Source organism: Thermoascus crustaceus (assembly GCF_041956765.1).
Source record: "Thermoascus crustaceus strain CBS 181.67 unplaced genomic scaffold VTN00scaffold_3, whole genome shotgun sequence".
NCBI classification, from domain to species: domain Eukaryota; kingdom Fungi; phylum Ascomycota; class Eurotiomycetes; order Eurotiales; family Thermoascaceae; genus Thermoascus; species Thermoascus crustaceus.
The window spans coordinates 2,368,775-2,386,063 of NW_027192529.1; the positions used below are offsets into that span (position 1 = coordinate 2,368,775).

General features: G+C 49.9%; 8 protein-coding genes across 8 annotated transcripts; 4 read left to right on the plus strand and 4 right to left on the minus strand.

Annotated features, from left to right (window-relative positions):
* Nucleotides 1-1,922: 1,922 nt before the first annotated feature.
* Nucleotides 1,923-2,291, plus strand: VTN00DRAFT_6038 (uncharacterized protein; the record flags this gene model as incomplete). Its single annotated transcript, XM_069432630.1, has 2 exons — nucleotides 1,923-1,982; nucleotides 2,097-2,291. The coding sequence occupies 2 exons, from the start codon at nucleotides 1,923-1,925 to the stop codon at nucleotides 2,289-2,291; spliced, it is 255 nt and encodes an 84-aa protein (XP_069288470.1).
* A 124-nt stretch (nucleotides 2,292-2,415) lies between these two features.
* VTN00DRAFT_6039 (uncharacterized protein) lies at nucleotides 2,416-3,207 on the minus strand (the record flags this gene model as incomplete). The annotated part of the gene is made up of 2 exons (XM_069432631.1): nucleotides 2,416-3,141; nucleotides 3,199-3,207. The coding sequence occupies 2 exons, from the start codon at nucleotides 3,205-3,207 to the stop codon at nucleotides 2,416-2,418; spliced, it is 735 nt and encodes a 244-aa protein (XP_069288471.1).
* Nucleotides 3,208-3,461: 254 nt separating this feature from the next.
* On the minus strand, nucleotides 3,462-4,249 carry VTN00DRAFT_6040 (uncharacterized protein; the record flags this gene model as incomplete). The annotated part of the gene is made up of 3 exons (XM_069432633.1): nucleotides 3,462-3,678; nucleotides 3,729-4,129; nucleotides 4,244-4,249. The coding sequence occupies 3 exons, from the start codon at nucleotides 4,247-4,249 to the stop codon at nucleotides 3,462-3,464; spliced, it is 624 nt and encodes a 207-aa protein (XP_069288472.1).
* A 199-nt stretch (nucleotides 4,250-4,448) lies between these two features.
* VTN00DRAFT_6041 (uncharacterized protein) lies at nucleotides 4,449-6,060 on the plus strand (the record flags this gene model as incomplete). The annotated part of the gene is made up of 5 exons (XM_069432634.1): nucleotides 4,449-4,789; nucleotides 4,846-4,880; nucleotides 4,954-5,126; nucleotides 5,183-5,849; nucleotides 5,906-6,060. The coding sequence occupies 5 exons, from the start codon at nucleotides 4,449-4,451 to the stop codon at nucleotides 6,058-6,060; spliced, it is 1,371 nt and encodes a 456-aa protein (XP_069288473.1).
* A 111-nt stretch (nucleotides 6,061-6,171) lies between these two features.
* On the minus strand, nucleotides 6,172-7,086 carry VTN00DRAFT_6042 (uncharacterized protein; the record flags this gene model as incomplete). Its single annotated transcript, XM_069432635.1, has 2 exons — nucleotides 6,172-6,507; nucleotides 6,571-7,086. The coding sequence occupies 2 exons, from the start codon at nucleotides 7,084-7,086 to the stop codon at nucleotides 6,172-6,174; spliced, it is 852 nt and encodes a 283-aa protein (XP_069288474.1).
* A 1,646-nt stretch (nucleotides 7,087-8,732) lies between these two features.
* On the plus strand, nucleotides 8,733-10,922 carry VTN00DRAFT_6043 (uncharacterized protein; the record flags this gene model as incomplete). The annotated part of the gene is made up of 4 exons (XM_069432636.1): nucleotides 8,733-8,788; nucleotides 8,867-8,933; nucleotides 9,017-10,624; nucleotides 10,692-10,922. 4 exons carry the CDS (start codon nucleotides 8,733-8,735, stop codon nucleotides 10,920-10,922), a joined length of 1,962 nt encoding a protein of 653 aa, XP_069288475.1.
* A 672-nt stretch (nucleotides 10,923-11,594) lies between these two features.
* VTN00DRAFT_6044 (uncharacterized protein) lies at nucleotides 11,595-13,280 on the plus strand (the record flags this gene model as incomplete). The annotated part of the gene is made up of 8 exons (XM_069432637.1): nucleotides 11,595-11,633; nucleotides 11,726-11,791; nucleotides 11,873-11,892; nucleotides 12,093-12,116; nucleotides 12,219-12,256; nucleotides 12,327-12,390; nucleotides 12,448-12,514; nucleotides 12,579-13,280. 8 exons carry the CDS (start codon nucleotides 11,595-11,597, stop codon nucleotides 13,278-13,280), a joined length of 1,020 nt encoding a protein of 339 aa, XP_069288476.1.
* Nucleotides 13,281-14,422: 1,142 nt separating this feature from the next.
* Nucleotides 14,423-15,510, minus strand: VTN00DRAFT_6045 (uncharacterized protein; the record flags this gene model as incomplete). The annotated part of the gene is made up of 4 exons (XM_069432638.1): nucleotides 14,423-14,559; nucleotides 14,625-15,265; nucleotides 15,331-15,426; nucleotides 15,482-15,510. The coding sequence occupies 4 exons, from the start codon at nucleotides 15,508-15,510 to the stop codon at nucleotides 14,423-14,425; spliced, it is 903 nt and encodes a 300-aa protein (XP_069288477.1).
* Nucleotides 15,511-17,289: the final 1,779 nt, after the last annotated feature.

The window sequence follows — 17,289 nt, forward strand, 5'->3', positions numbered from 1 at the left end:
TATACACAGAAGCGCCATCATGCATAAAAATATCACCTGGTCCAACCAATTCAGGTAACCATGCCTTATATACATGAGATATAACCCATGCAGTAACACCACCGCATGCAGATTCAGGGTCTCCTTCTAAAGGAATAAGACCAGTCCGTTTATTGTATCTGAATCCAGCCTAAAACATCTGCTTTACACCTTTTCCACAGCGTATAGCATGGACATCATGCTCAATAGTTTGTCAAGATGGACTGGTAAATGTGTATAAGGTACGCGCACCTTTACCACGCTCTACCATACATTCATCAGTCCATTTAACGCACTTCCAATCCTCAGGTGTAAAATGAGCATACTGACAAGCCCAGGCAAGATGTTTATCTGCATTTTCTTCGGTGATTTCAGGTCGTTTCTTTTGCTTCCATTTTTTCATATGAAGATTGCGAAAAAGGCGGCATACAGTAGATTTAGAAGGTGGATTATCTATTGCAGTCTGTAGCTCACGCATTTTTATATGTGGATCCTGAATAGCAAGCTCATGAAGGGCTGTCTGCTGTTCTGGAGACAGAACTTTAGGCCTTCCACTGTGAGGCTTTGAAGCATGGTCTTTTCGATCATTTTGGCTGATTATCGTATAGCGAACGGTGGATATGGGGATTTGAGGATATTTCTGATGAATTTTGCGATAGCCCCATCCAACCGAATGAAGCTCGCATATGCGAGCTCGCAGGGTAGGGGTCAAATCCTTTGATTTAGCCATAGAAAAAGTATAGAGAATTAGAAGAATTGAAGCCAAAGGCGCACCCGCGTTATTTTGCCTGGCAGAATTATGAGCGGTGAAATTAGCGCGATTTTGCGTGTTAAAAACTTTTGAACCCCCACTGTAGTACCAATGCATAACTTGAATTTTCTGCCATCGTCAGGGTCAAAGTTGTGATGATGATGCATTGGACATGTCTCAGGAGTTTTATTCTGTATCCTTGTAAATAACTCACATTGATTTCCTCATCGGGTAGCAAAGGTAGTTGTCTAAGATGACCCCCTTCCCCTCTGGCACTGACGAATTGCCGCACTGCACAGTTGTCAGCGCTAGGGGTCCATCGATTGGAACCTACGGAAATGCAATATATCCGTATAGGGGAATAAGCAAAGAAGTCGGGACGCCCTCAGATAGCATTGCAGCTAGGTATGTACTTACCTACCTAACCTCCCTACCTACCAGACTTATTCGATTCGAGGACAGGACATTGGAATCCATTGGAAAGGCAAAGCGCGAGTCTGATGTCACCATGAATCCCCCTCCCCCAGCTGCTACAGGAAGTATAGTAGTATATTGGAACATCCGTTTCAAATTCCTATGACCTGCCATAGTATAATAGAAACAACCCTCCGGGTCAGGCAAACCTTGGAATACCCAGCCATGTTTTCCTCGGGTCTAGATTTCCCATTTCTCATTTGTCGGTCGGATCCAAGGTAAGCCCCATGGTCTTACATAAATTATCCGAACCAATCCGAGCCCAAAGTTGGACCACACAATGCACACAACCACCACAGAATCTGCACAACCAAAAGAATGATCCCATCCATGGTCAGAAAATCAGTAAGTACGGAGTACTCTCCTCTCCCCATTATCGCAGATGAGGGTGATTCCATAGGCTTCAAGTAGCAAACTACCTACCTACCTCACATTCACGAGATCAATCTACGAATATACTTCGGTCTGAGAAGTCTCACTACTCTGCGACGGCTTACAGCTTAATTTATGCTTTTCTAATAGCCAGGTTGAAGATTAGGTGAATCAGATATCTTTGTGCTGTGGAGGAAGTTGAAAAAAAAGGTGAGAGGAATCCGATCCCTATGGGTCAATCGATCGCTGCTAGCGAGGAACGAGGCATAGCTTATTTGCCATTGATTTAATTTTAGCCGCTTGATTTATGCAGGGACGGGGTTCAGTCGAGATGGTGTACCTTCCGTCGCATATTGTTGTGGAGACGGTGAGCTTTAAAATGACTTCTGAGAAAAGATACAGTATTTTCTATAGACGAGGAACCACAGTTTTTGATGAAAATCATTTCTATTTTCTTTAGGCTACTGAGGTCATTACGTAGGTATCTCTTTCCTCATTACATACATCTATTGCAGTAGAGGGTAAGATGACAGGAACCCGGAGTGGAAAAGCCGAAAAGGAACATAACCAGACGGTAGACCGTTCTGTCCTTTTCGCCATTATTCATATTAAAACCATGCCATTAATTGAAAAGGAAACCCCGAGGCTAAGATATGAGCCTGGTCGAATCCACTAGAAGATGCAGAGAGGCACTAAAACGCCCGTTTTGCTCCACCGAGACCAATGTGCTTGCTGTCGTAACATCATTCGCCGAAAATGGGGGAATCGGAAAGAATCAAGCGGAAGGATCGGCGACCCACTTAGAGGGCCTCGATCTGGGCTAGACAATCCTGGAATTCAGCCCAATCCTTCATGATGACTTTGGCGCCAAGATCAGATAACTGCTTCGCCATTTCGGCCCTCTTTTCGTCGCCGTGGTAGCATCCAACGTAAGCGATGACAGGGATACCGGCACGTAGAGCGCTGAGAGCACCACTTTTGCTGTCCTCGACGGCAACACACTCCTCAGGCTTCTTGCCGACTCGGTCGAGAGCATGGAGGTAGATTGCTGGGTCCGGCTTGGAGGTAGGCTTGGGAAGCGAAGAAGCGGCGCTGAAGATATGGTTGGGAGCGATTAGCTTGTCCTGGCCGACCTTCTTAAGCGAAGCCTGAACGCGGCGCAGGGCTGACGAAGAGACAACAGCCATGCCGTATTTGCCCGACTTCTGGATCTTCTCGAGCTCTTCGTTGGCACCAATGCATGGCTTAGCCTTGGCCTCCAGCTTTGCGATGACCTTGTTTTCCTCCTCCTTGACGTAGTGCTCGAATTCTTCCTTGTCCATATCGAACTTGTACTTGGCCTGAAGGGAGATCATCATTCCGCGGAAGTTCTGTCCCACGAAGTCCTGGATGAGCTGCTCGCCTGTGTAGCGATCGGTGATGTTACGCTTGGCGAGGATCTCATTGGCAATTTCCGCGCAGGCCTCGAAGGCCAGCTCCTCAGACATGACCAAGGTGTTGTCACAGTCGAGCAGAATTTCGGTGATCTACAGTCTGTCAGTATAGTGGGTCCTTGACATCACCAGTGGACGAGGCATTCAGACCTTAGGCATGGTTGTAGAATTCTTGATAAGACTCTTGAGATGTTGTTCCAGTAAAGATCTTCTGAGAGGATAGAGCGGTAGATGAGGTGTGGTGGTATGTCTGTCGTGAGATGGGTTGGGTGAAAGAGAGAGAGAGGAGGGGGTATTGAGAGGTGGCGAGGTGTAGGTGAATTGCAGAGGTCTGGGTGAATGTCAAGGAAAGAGGAAGGGGGAGGTTGTTTTAAGTTCTTAAGTAAATGGGGAAGGAGACAATGGGCAGGGCCTCAAAACCGGAAAAGGAATACGATGACGCTGCCAGCCTGAGTTTCCGACAAGGAAAGACCGAGGGGACTGGGCATCACAGGCAGCAGCGGGATGGGGAACCAGAGGGGCTGCGCACCTGCGGTGACGTCTTGTCCGTCGTGGATGGAGGCCTGGACTACAGTCCTCCGGGACGCATTCCAGGGGACTCCGCCGGCGGCCCTCGGCTGGGCTATCCATCTATGATTCTACAAAGTATCTGAGGTCGCTATCACCAGTCCTCAAGTCACGGTGGCAGCGCTAAGGCCGTGCAAACGAGGGTCGCAGCATCGCCAGACTTCCAATGGGAATTTGCGCGCCCTGGCGAGGCTTGAGCGTTTGTCGGTTCCTTGGGCATCCTTATTCCTAACTTTCTGGCCTCGCTACAGTGTAGAGGACGGTGTAACGGCTTGGGTGGTACTCCGTAGTCTAGTAGTAGTCCCGCCTGCCTCACGGCTGCGGCGTCGATGGATGAGGCATCAGGACCCATAAGCCTGCCGCATAGCGACCGCCCTGGGAATTCTCCGCCGCTAGTAGACGTCCTCGACGGCTCCACTCGCACATGGAAGTCTCCAGACACTTCAAGTGCCTGGGGCTTTCTACCACGGCGGACGGAGTACGGAGTACAGTACTGCGCACGCTCTGGTTTACACTGTATAGACTCCCTATCGACGCTTTGCGGACAAAAGTCGCGTTTGACCAGCTACTGAGACGAGTCCTGCTGCCGGCCCGGCCTCTACCTAGTCGATTTTTTAAGAGGACGTACGTCCATTGGTGCCCCCGCATCATCCCCTCCCCCTCCCTCTCACGATGAACTGTGACCATTCCTAACCCCGCTATTTGCGGAAAACTAGCCGGATACCCTGATTGGGTAAGTTCGTTTCTTGTCGCTTATAGACTTCTCGTCTTCACGGCCCTCGTGCTCGGAGACCCGTCAGCTGCCAAGTGGCAGACGGCGTGCTACGACAATAATGGGCGCTCCCGATCCCTACCCCGTCTCCCTATCGGACCTTCATTTCCCTTCAGCAGAACAGTCCATCTCCCAAACCCTCTCCTCGCTGCGTCGATCGGCCCTCTCTGTGACGAATAGGCTCCGCTCTATCGAAACGGATGCCCTCTTTGTTCGGGAGGTCGCCAATCACTACGATCTCCCTCTCATTGCAAATGAGAGGTGCGGCAGCTGGTACATTCCACCTGAAACAAAGGTCGGGAGTGCTTACTTCAAGAGCACCGATGGCCACACGGGCCAGTGGGATTTCAGTTTTCGGAGACTGAACCTGCAAGTTCTTTCGATTGCTCGGGAGCATGGAGGGTAGGACGTCCGACCTGCGCAGACGTTTTGTTTAAGGCTAAATGTTGTCCTCGTAGATGTATAATTGTGGATTCCACACGCCGGGGAAAGTGTGAGTGCCTGTTCAAGCGGTTCCTTGCAGCTCTTTCCCGGACGGGAAGGACCCTGTTAATACAAGTGTCCAGTGATGCCCGATGCTCTCTCGAAGACCATCCCAATATGGTGTGCGGTGATGAATAGGGCTCTGTTTCCGTCCGAGCCCGCCTATCATGCTGTACAGTTTCCGCCAAATTATCTAGGTGCATCTGAGGAGTCTCAGATCGAGAAGAGGATTGATGGTTTTGTGAGGTCGCTGAAGGTACTTCCTGAGTAAGCTACAGCTACATGACCATTTGTGCTTAAATTGCCTTACAGGAGCTCAAACTGGATCTAGACGAACTCAGACAAAGGCTTGGTAAACCCATTCGGGTGGCCTTTGCAAATAGATCATACTTCTATCCGACAGATCTGCACAAGGGCAAGGATTACAATCTTTTTGTCCTCTGCTCTGCGTCCAAACGAGTCCATGGCGCTGAAATGTCAGAGGGTGGCTACATCCAAGGAGCCGGAGACGATAGTGAAAGCTGGGCACACGGTCTAACTCCTCCCGTTTTCTGGGAAAACAAATCTCTCATATTTGCTACGGAAGAAGAGGAATTGCCTGAGCGTATACAAGCGCTGATGGAAGAGCATCGCAAGAGAGGAGCTGGTCAACAGGCAACACTTATTGCGCCAACCAAGAACCTCTATATTAGTCGAACCGAGGATTTGGCTGGGAATAGTGGTTCTTATGACCTAGTCATAGATTGCAACGGCAGTCCGCTTGCGTCGGAAGGGAACCCGAACAGGCTGAATCTCGGATGTGCCTCCTCTAAGCTTGGGAGTCGCGATTTGCGAAAGTCCTTAGTCCAAGTGAAGGATTTCGTCGAGTCACGGCTAAGCTCTAACCCGTCTAGACCGTTATTGGTGACATGTGAAACTGGCAAGGATCTCTCTGCAGGAGCGTCACTCGCAATATTGTGCCTGTTTTATAACGACAATGGTAAGCTTTTCAGTTGCACACAGAATAGGCTCTACATATAGCTAATCATCGACCAGGAGAGTTTGTCGGACTCCAGCCGGAACGATCAATGGACAAGCAGTTTATTCGACAACGTCTTGCGTGGATTGTCTCATCGAAGCATGACGTGAACCCTTCACGATCGACTCTCCAGTCTGTCAACGCGTTCCTCATGCAAAGGCCAGATTATTGACCGGCAGTGATTCATTGAAAAAGAAAAGCATCTAAATAGACGAACATAAAGCATCACGGTCGACTCGGTATCTGAACGTCGATATATCTACACAACTATGGCTATACAGACCTACTCGTTGGCAACGGCTTCCACAATCGCTCCGGCGTCTCCCTGATCCAAGCCGTCTAATATGGCCATATCATCCTTGCTGATGTCGAAATCATAAACGTTGGCGTTGGCCGCAATACGAGAGGGGTTGTCACTTTTTGGCAAGGGGACCCATTCCTTCTGCAATGCGTAGCGTACCAAGATCTGCGCGGTGGTCTTGTTGTATTTTTGCGCTAGGCCCACCAACGTAGGATCGTTGGCTTTGTAGTTTCGCACGAGCGGGGAATAAGCCTCGACAACAATCCCGTGCTTCTTGCAGTAATCGACAATCACGCGCTGCTGGCACCATGGATGGAGCTGCAAAGTATATCCGTTAGCAACCTACCTTGTCCAATCTGACTGGAGACTGGGCACGCTTACTTCGATTTGGTTGACGTGCGGTGGCCACACTTTGGCATAGCTCTTCATCTCCTCGATATGTTTGACACCATAATTGCTGACACCAATGCTCCTAGTCTTGCCCTCCTCTAAGAGCCTCTCCAACGCCTGCCACAGCTCTTTACGGCCGGCCGGTCCAGAGCTGGAACTGTGAATCAAAAAGAGGTCGACATATCCGTCCTTACCGCCGATCTTGTCGACACTCGCGAGAACCTTTTCGTATGTCGCCTGGGGAGAGCCACCGGGACTCATAATCTTGGTGGTGACGAAAACCTCATTGCGTGGGATGCCCGACTTGCGCAGCGCTTCTCCAACCTCTTCCTCGTTCGCATAGAACTGCGCCGTATCGATATGGCGGTATCCGGCCTTGAATGCATTCAGGCAAGATTCCACACATTGGTTCTTGGGAGAACGGTAGACGCCGAAACCGAGGCGAGGGATTTTGACGTCTGACTTGGGAAGCGGGAGGAGTTCTGTCATGGCGAGATTTGCGGACATTGTGGCTTGTTCACGAGTCGCGATTTCGGTATGCGCTTGGAATTCTGTGTGAAGATGAAGGTCTCGGGCACTGCGCAAACAGGGTCTCAACGCTTCTCTTGATAACGAGCGTCAAAGAAAATATATTCAGGTAGAGCAATTGGGTATCTGCGAGCAGCTCGTACGTGAATCAGCGTGAATCATCCGGAGAGAAGATTTGACGCTCTGGACTCCTGGGGCTACCCCACCACGGAGGGGCCAAGGAATGATATCATCCGACCCAGGGATGCGACCTCCAACTTCCAAGGATCGGGCTCGGAACGGCCCCGAACATGTTCGTTGAGACTCGGTTGTTCGTACATGATGAAGACGGGAGTAGTTTTATAGTCGTTTCGTTGTATGTACAGCGCCTTTGATGCAAACGATAACAGCAAAGTCGTTCGTCCGGGGTCTCTGGGCGCTGACTCCCCGCGACATCATTGCTGTTCAAGAACCCTTGCACTAACACTCCCGAGTCCCGTGCAGCCCGGCAAAATGCGGTGTCCCTAGAACCTGTCGATCGGCTCTGTCCCTTGAGCATATACATTAAGTCACTCTATCGCTACGCATACCATACCTACCTAGGTATTTATTGCTCAATTAGTATAAGAGGCCTATCCTAGAAAGTAGCTTCTGCAGTTCATTGCTCCCGACTTCGCTGTGGGAGAGTAGCCTGAGGCTTGCGGTGGCTGGTGGCTGGTGGCTGGAAGCAACGATCCGGTGCTATCTCTCGGAGAGGATTAGGCGAACGCGCTCCACAGGCTAGAACCGAGCGTGGATGATTTAGTAAACAAGAAGCGCTCTAGATGTGGTGAAGATCGTCGTTGCTTCTGTCCAATGGCGAATAGTGGGCTTCGCTGGACCCTTCTGGGCCGCGTACTGCGTGCGCTTGCCGGATGGTCGTCGAGTCTTAACTTTGCGTGGATGGAGGCAAAAAGAAGGATACAACATAGAGGAGCATGGCTGCAACATAAGAGCAGTTATAGCAGAGGATAGTTGATCTGAATGCTGGCACCAGTGGGTCAGCCAGAGGAGTGCAGAATATGGTGATATGTCTGTGTACATAAGATGCAGACGGTCGAAGGTTGGTGAGTTGGCAGCGGCTCGAGGGGCTGGCAAACCGACACCAGCCGTTTTAACGTTCCCACTCAGGTACGCCTACAGTCTACACAAATGTCTTGTGTTTATATATCCATCTATATTTATCTTCTTCTGCAAAGAACGTCCTTTCACCAGCCGCAAATAGGGTTGTCCCGTCAAAGAACCCTGGAAAGGTTCGGCAAGCCTAATCGAGCGCATGGTTCCTACCGCCCGCTCGAGGTATGGTTGCTGTGGAGGCGGGCGCTTTGTTGACAACCCATCACTCGTTGGATCAGCCGTAGTGCCGTTAGTAGGGACTCCCTCCCCCGCCCCTGGCTGGCAAGGACAAGCTCCCAGCCCCAGCTGCTCGACGATCTGAACGCTCAACCTGCAGCCCGTTGACCTAGCTAGGCTAATATATCCCCGATTCACCACTTTCTGATCCGAAGCTTGAACATCCTACCTTTCCACTTCAGGCTATTGACAGATTCTGGGACACCAAACTATTTGATCACCCCGAGTTCCTGGATGAACGGCTGCTATTAACCATGTACATGGTCGAGAAGTCGTGGATTAATGTGCAACAAAAGACTTTTACCAAATGGTCCGTTCATCCCCCAGAGCCGGCCTGCCCACGCATTTCTGTTGACATTCACGCTAACCATCGTCATATTCCCAACAGGCTCAATGACAAGCTCAAGATTCGTAACATCACCATCGAAGACCTCGTGAAAGATCTCTGCGATGGCGTGAGTCTCCTTTTCTTTGCCCGTCTACGGTTTCCTCGAGAGTTTCCCCGGCGGTTCGTTGACTTCTTCGTTCACACATTCAGGTCATCCTCATCCACCTGCTCGAGATCCTCGGCGGAGAGTCTCTGGGCCGATACGCGTCGAGGCCGAAGCTGCGCGTGCAGAAGTTCGAAAATGTCAACAAGAGTCTCGACTTCATCAAGGGGAGGGGTATACAGATGACGAACATTGGAGCGGAGGATATCGTCGATGGAAACAGAAAGATCATCCTGGGCTTGATATGGACCCTCATTTTGAGGTTCACCATCAGCGATATCAACGAGGAGGGTATGACTGCCAAGGAGGGTCTTCTGCTCTGGTGTCAACGGAAGACGGCCTGCTATCCTGGAGTTGAAGTCAGAGACTTCTCTGCTAGTTGGAACGACGGATTGGCCTTTTGTGCGCTGCTGGACATTCATCGCCCTGACCTCATCGACTTCGACTCCCTCGACAAGAACGACCACAAAGGAAACATGCAACTGGCGTTCGACATCGCTGCTAACGAGATTGGCATCCCTGACCTGCTCGACGTCGAGGACGTTTGCGATGTCGCCAAGCCGGATGAGCGGTCTCTCATGACCTACATTGCCTACTGGTTCCATGCCTTTTCCCAGCTTGAGAGGGTCGAGAACGCCGGTAGGCGTGTAGAGAAGTTCATCACCAACATGCAAGGTGCCTGGGAGATGCAGAACTCTTACGAGCGCAGGATGAAGGAGCTTCTGCGTCAGATTCGGGCTCAGCGTGATGAGTGGCGGGAGGCATCCTTTGAGGGAACCTACGCGGATGCCAAGGAACAGGCCAAACAATTCTCGATATACAAGAAGACACAGAAACGGAAGTGGGTTGCGGAGAAATCCGACTTGGCTGCTCTGCTCGGAAACATCAAGACCAAGCTCAGCACCTACCGACTGCGTCCCTATCAACCGCCTGCAGAGCTGCGTCCAGAGGTGCTCGACCAGGAGTGGGAATATTTAACAAGGGACGAGCAAGCGCGGAGTCAGCTCATCAACGAGACCATTCGTGATATCAAGAATGCCCTCCGCCGCTCATTCGCTGATAAGGCAAACGATTTCGCGCTCACGTTGAAAACCTTGTCTCTTGCCATCTCCGGCCTGGAAGGTGATGTAGAGGACCAACTGGCACATGTACAGCGTCTCAAGGACAACCTACCCCCTCTGGATGCATTCTTGGATACCATTGCCGATTTGGACGAGCAATGCCAGGAAGCGAACATCGAAGAAAACGATTTCACCACCTATACACTGGACGAACTGGAGTACGAGCTGGGTTTGGTGAAGTCGAGCGTCAATAAGAAGCTTGCGTTCCTTGAAAACCAGATGGTGGCACGTAACATGACCAATCTGACGCCGATACAGTTGGAAGAATTCGAGTCCGTATTCAGACATTTCGACCGTGACGCCTCGAATACCCTACATGAGATTGAGTTCTCTGCGGCACTTGCAAGTCTGGGGCTGGTGTACGATGAGGATGAAATGCACGAGGTGTTCATCGAGACCTGCGGCCCCGAGAGACTGGCGCAGAATGCCGGTGTTAGCTTCGAGCAGTTCATCCGTTTCATGGTAAGTGTGACGGAAGACCAGAATACGGCGGAGCAAGTGTTCCAGAGTTTCCGCGAAGTTGCAGATGGAAAGGTATGTTTGCTTCTCATCTCCCACCCAATGCTCTGTTAGTGCATCAGATATACTGACAGCTCTGCAGCCATATGTCACCGAACTCGATCTCAGGCACTCCCTCATTCCGGACGAAGTTATCGAGAATCTCCTCGAAACTATGCCAAAGCATGAGGGGCCAGACCTCCTGGAGGACCGAGACGTCCCGAAGTATGACTATATCAGCTTTATGGAAAAAATGATGGACCAAGGTGACGGCCGACCCCAATCTGGCAGTAGCAACCATAGGTTTTCTAGATCCATCAACGGAGGGCTTTAAGTCGCGTTACGCTACAGCATTTTTGGCAGTTGGGGAGGCTCTAGCAGGCGCTACATTGATGTGTTTTTGTGCAGCTGGCAGGGAAGTTCATGTGTTGCCTCTCCAGGCCTCACCATGCATACAGGGTAACCATTATTTTCCTTAATGCATTTTCAGGATTTCCCCATTGGCCTTTCGTTTTTGTATTCCTAGGTACGTCCTCTCCTGCTTTCTTTTTGTACGTAATGACGCTCGTGCTTTGCATGCGAAATTGGGGTTTGGGCGGAGTAGCGGTTATCTGGGTCGGAGTATCGTGAGTAGTTTCTAGTACAGCAATAAATTGGGAAAGTTAATACCCAGAACTGCTCCGCCTAATTTGATCGCGAACTTGCTCTTGTTTTCTGTGAAAGCCGGGAAGTTAGCGTTCTGCCTAAGGTAGGACCTTGGGTCGTATTTATAGATTGGTATTCGTCACGTGATATCGCCGTTCGGCTGGCAAGGGAGCGTGTCTCACGTTCCGGGGATGCGATCTGTGAGCTGCCTCTGGATGAGCTTTCACCATTCGAAAAGAACCTGCTTCCCGTATCTCAGTCTATTTTCTCTCAAGGCTGAACATCGAACCATATTGTCAAATCCTGTTTCTGTTAATTCATTTCTCTCTTTTACCAAATTAGCTTGCGCCTGCCATTGAAAATGGACCGCAGCCTGGATGAGATTATCGCTGAGCGTCCTGTAAGCTCCCCGCACCTTACTTGCCTTTCTACAATTTTCAACCGAGCGTACATATTCAATACAACATTTGCTGATGCTAGATGTACCCACAGAGACAAAACCGCGGTGGTCGTAGCCGTGGACGTCGCCATGACCGTCCCCGCGACGGCGTGAAAAAGGTACGCTACAGCCATACATCTCTCCATCCGTCCTTCCATTTCCGATATATCGAGCTGACCATGTCGTGAAAAAAATTCTAGGTCTCCCTCCTATTCCTCCTGTCACGTCCTCGCACCGTATAAAGAAGACGAAGCATCCGATGGCCCGATAGTCAAGTTGCTCAGAAAAAGAACAATGACTACGGCGCCCAACGAATGCTTTCGTCACTGCACCACATGGAGCGTTGTGCCATGAAATGATATACCTAGATTTGACTCCCAGCTGACCTTCTCCCGTTTTGCACATACAACAGTCATATAGAGAGGACCGTGTTGATCTGGATCTGTAAGATGGATCACCATCCGATTTGCTTGGTTGGCATCGGGGCCTGTTAGGGCCTCACTCAAGGAGCGATTTGCTGATTTTGCTGGTTTGGCTTTTTTATAGTGATTGGGTCCACGACAAGTTCGAAGACGACAGAGATAGTACGTTTGGGATATTTCAGGCCCATGCAGGACTTCGTCCTTTTCTTACCAGTTTATTTATTTTTTTCAGCGCGCCCTGCGTACCGAGCCCCCAGGCCCCGACGTGGTGATCGCTATTCTCCCGAGCCTGACCAGTATGTTGATATTCCACTACTTGCCCTTTCTTTCGGGAGGCGCTAATTCCAGTCCAGTGCCCCGACAGGGGCAAAGCTTCGCATCGAAAATCTTCACTATGACCTGACAGAGGATGATCTTGAGGTACGTTGGTTATGCCATCACAACTTATTCTAGAGCACGGTTACTGACACAACCTCTTGTCAAGGATCTATTTACACGAATCGGACCAATCTCGAACGTGTCCATCAAATACGACCGCGCCGGCCGCTCAGAAGGCATTGCTTTCGTCACCTACAACCGTCTCAGCGATGCCAGAACCGCCATCCGCGAATTCGACGGCGCCAACGCAAAGGGCCAGCCGATCCGCATGACCCTCCTCCCTTCGGGCGGCGGGAGTCGGAGGGACCGGAACCCGTTCGACCACGTGGAGAGACCCAAGGGCAGTCTCTTCGACCGTATCGAGCGGCCCCGCGACAGAGATGACCGCAGTCTAAGCCCCGAAAGCGAGAGTGAGAGCGGCCCTGATGGTGGATCGGGACGTCGCCGTCGTGGAAGACGTGGTGGACGCACCCGCCGCAGCGATGTCTCGAAGCCTCCTCCAGACCACATCGATCGGTATGTCCCCGGCCAGCGGTCGCCGGAGCGCAGGAACGGAGGAGGCGGAGGACGACGACCGGGCCAGAGACGGGAGGAGAGAAGAACGGACAGTGAGGGCCGTCCGCTGGTCAACGGCAGACCCAGGAAGACACAGGAAGAGCTGGACCAGGAAATGGAAGACTACTGGGGCGGCGCTGCGAATGCTGGCGCCGGTACGGCGGACAAGGATGTCGTGCCGGATGAGCCGCAGCAGATCGCGCCTCCTTCGACAGCTGTTGCTGGGGATGATGATATCGATATGATCGAGTGACTTGGATCACCAGCGCAGCTTTTTTCTTTTTCTTCATTTTATTCCGCATGCTTGCCAGCTTATCCTCTTCTTGAGATCTGAATATCTTCTTTCTTCTCCTTTCCTGGTCAACAAACTCTGCTCGAAATTTGCATTTATTCTCCATTATCTGTCTCGTGTTCGGATGTTCGTGTCGGATTTCTTTGACTATTCTACATCTGATATGGGTCCTATCCTTTTGCTGTGTTGAGAACTACCTAGACTGTATATCTATATCTACCTAACCTGACTTGTTTTGGCTGATTAAAAGGGTTAAAGAAAGGAAAATGGAAATCTTTTTTCTTCCGCAAATTTCCGTATCATACGTAGTATCGTGTTAAAAAAAAAAGTTACTTATATCGATAGATGAGCTATTGTCTTGAAATAAAATAAACAATAAGGCTCCTGTAGTTAAGAAGTTGCTAGGTGGGTGGATTGCTAGGCATGATATGGTATAAATATCATATAATATAATATACCTAGAAAGGGTGGTTGGTAAAATACCGAGATATATATTATATATTATATATACAACGAAATGGAACAGGTCAGATCAGATCAGGAGGAAGGACTCCCACCCAGTAAGTGCCGACTAAAAAACATTATTCATGTTATGTTATGGAAAAAAGTTTAGCATATGTTCGCGACCGGAACCCAAATCAGATTCCCACCTTCCCTCCCCTGTCCCCTCCCATAGCATAGCAAGGAAGACAATGCAATAACTAAAAAAAAAGATGAAATGGGGGGTAATTAAGTCAGATATCTCTAACAGTAATAAAGGAAAAGCAAGAAAGCGAAATAATGAGAAGAGACAATTACTGTCTGTATCTGAGGAAGGAAAGAAAAAAAAAGAAAAAGAACCGAACCCAAATAAGGTCGCAAGCATGTCACAGCAAAATGTTATGCGTCGTCGCTCCACTCCATTTCATCATTCCACTCCGCTTTGCTCTTTGTTCTGTCTGCCTGTCTGTCTGTTTGTCTGGTCTGTGGACGATGGAATCGGAATAGAAATTGGATAATCGAGATGAAAAAATAATTGAATGAAATGAATGATGATAATGATGTTCCAGTTCACTCTTGTCTTTTCTTTCCTTTTTCCTGAGCCTATTCCTTATCCATATCTCCTATCGCCACAGTCCGTACGGCTCTCTACACGCCTTCCACAGCTTGATGGTTCCGTCCTCACTGCCTGTGCCGTAGAGCTTGCCATCGGGAGAGTAGCTGACGGACCAGATGGGGCCGTGGTGGCCTTTTTGGACCTCTGATTTATGGCATTAGTTTCGTGTCTATGGAGGAAAAGGAAGATATGTATGAGAGGGAACATACCAAGCTCTTCGTCCGTGTGCAAGTCGTAGACCCGCGCCCAGGTGTCCTCGCCAGCACCACCGGTGACGAACCGACCGGCCTCGTTGTTCACAGCGACACTGGCGACCTCGTATTTGAAGTCCACCTTCTTGAGTAGACGACCTGGAGCGGCACCGTCGAAAAGGTACACGCTCTTGCCGGCAGCAACGCTCAAGATGCCAGGATCGTTAGGCTGCGTCGCGAGGCTGTTAAGCTCGCAGCTGCCGATGGTGCCTTCGACGCTGTACTCGACGACAGGGTACCGCGACCGGAGGTCCCACCATCTGATCTTTCGATCCTCCGCTGCCGTTGTGAGGATGTTGTAATCCTGGTTCCAGACGATAGACTTGATCGTGCCACCGTGGACCCCTGGGCCGATTTCATAGCTCGTCATGGATCCTGACGAGCCTGAGCCAGCCCCGTTGGCGGAAGAGGAGGGGCCCTGCGGGGAGGTAGGTGAGCTCGCCTCGCTCCGGGTCAGGTCGAAGATGCGAAGCTTCTTCTCCACGCCTCCCGTTGCGAGAACTTGCGGGTTTAATTGGATAGGGAAGGCGACTGCACGGACGATGTGCGAGTGTTGCAAGGTGTGCAGGCACTCGCCCGTGTGGGTGTCCCAGACTTTGCTGTTGTGGATGACAGGTGGTTAGCCCGGAACCTTTATTATATTGATGATGATGATGTGACGCACGCTGAAAAGTCCGCAGCCGCAGTCGCTGCGATGTTGGCGTCTGGTGAAAGGCGCGCTTGCCATACGGCACCTTTGTGACCCATGAAAGTGCCGATCCTGGGTGGAAGGTTAGCAAGTAAACTTTCCCTGACAAAGGAGACAGAGGACAAACCAATCACCAGTTATTCCATCACGGAGCATGGGGTTGTTATCTAGGAAATAAATCTGGTTAATTCTCTTTAGGGATCTAAAATGCAATATATTTGGGGAAAATTACCCTTGCATGCTGAGATGAGATAGTACTGATCATCTTCCACTATGGAAGAAAAACTGATATGTGGAACTGGACGCGAATGTCCATGGCAGGTCAAAGGAACAACTTTGGGGATGTCTGTAATAATCCATTAGCTTGCTACAACTTCAGAAACGACGTGATCAACAAGATAGCATATTTCTTTCGAGAAACGAAATGACAGGACCTGGGGAAGGCAAGGGGAATTGGCAGGGATATGCAAAAGCAACAGCGTGCAATTTCCACGCTCGAAGATAAACTTACCTGAAGCCATTTTGGCTCCCTTAAAAGATTACTGAAACAGCGGACCAAGAATACGTGAAGCGACCTCAGTCAAAATATTGGACGTCGATGATCAGCTAACCGACATGAAAAAAACCGGGATCCGGGAGCAAATCAAAAAGTATCGTGTGAACGTAATAAAATATCTGAAACTCTGGTGTTGTGAAGATGCTCTGATGCTTATGAATGTAGTAGTACAGGGAAATTCGTCAGATTCGTCAAGTCATCAAACGTAGGAACCTTGGAAGGTGGGGTTGGAGAACACAATTGGTCCAGGAAAGAGAGGATATGTGGGGAAACAGGATAGGAAAAGTAACGGGTGGAAGACCAGAGTCACTGGAGTCGATGGGTAGTCCAGAGCCCTATAGATTCAGTGAAGGGCAGCGCAACACAAGGGGAAGATCGAAGTGAAGTATCCCAGTACTTGATAGAGCCCGAAGTGGCTGGAGCTGGAGAAAATGTCCGATACGCAACGCTAGCCTGTATGCGGCATAGTGCACCGGCACGTGAGACGTGTAGTTGAACATCCAACCGGCGCACCCGTGGAACTCGCGCGTCATCAACGAGAAGATCAACGCTCATCGACGCTCGTCTCCGAGCTGATTCTCGTCTGGCGCTTTTCTCGCCTATGTTGGAACCCGTTTGTATCCAAAGGCCCCAGTTTCCACACTACGTGGCTTCCGAACTTTTCCCCTTAGAGGCTCCTGCCATCTCACCGCTGATTTCGAGCGGTCAACCGTCTCGAGATCCCGAGATGTCTTTTCCGTGGCCTGGAAAAACGAGAGACTATCGTGGAACATAAGTCTGTGTTTGTACTATATTAACATTATTAACATTTGTTTTCTTATCGCTCACTTAGATAGGTCCTTTGGTTCACTCCATATTGATAAGATAGTGTTATCGGTCCATGGGATATGTCTTGCTCTCTCTCAGTAAAAGACAGCATCTCTCCAGACTCAGATTGAACAGGGGACGTAGAGAAGCTCGGTTAGTCGAAGATGGGTATATGACCTTCACGACATCACAAGAATATCGAGCTTGCCAGCGTAGGTGTTCCGTTTACTGAATCAAAATGTCACTGTCCTTTGGGCTTTCTCGAATCTATCATCTAGGAAGCGAGAAAAAAAAATCCAGCCATTGAATTCAGGTCATTGACTTCATGCAAGACGTTGCCAGAATGTGAATGGTCTCTAGGTGTCAGACAAACATGAGTTTGAACCTACACATGTGGGTTTTCCCAAAACAGGACAATTTAGCAGTGTCGGTTTCTCTGCAAAGGCAACTCTGTCCATAAAATGGACGAGAAACTTAGCTCTCGAAGCCACTCAGTTGGGCGGTCCTGCATCCGTCAAGTAGAAAGTATTGTCGCTTTTAAAAGTAACTAACTATGGGACTTATATACCGTC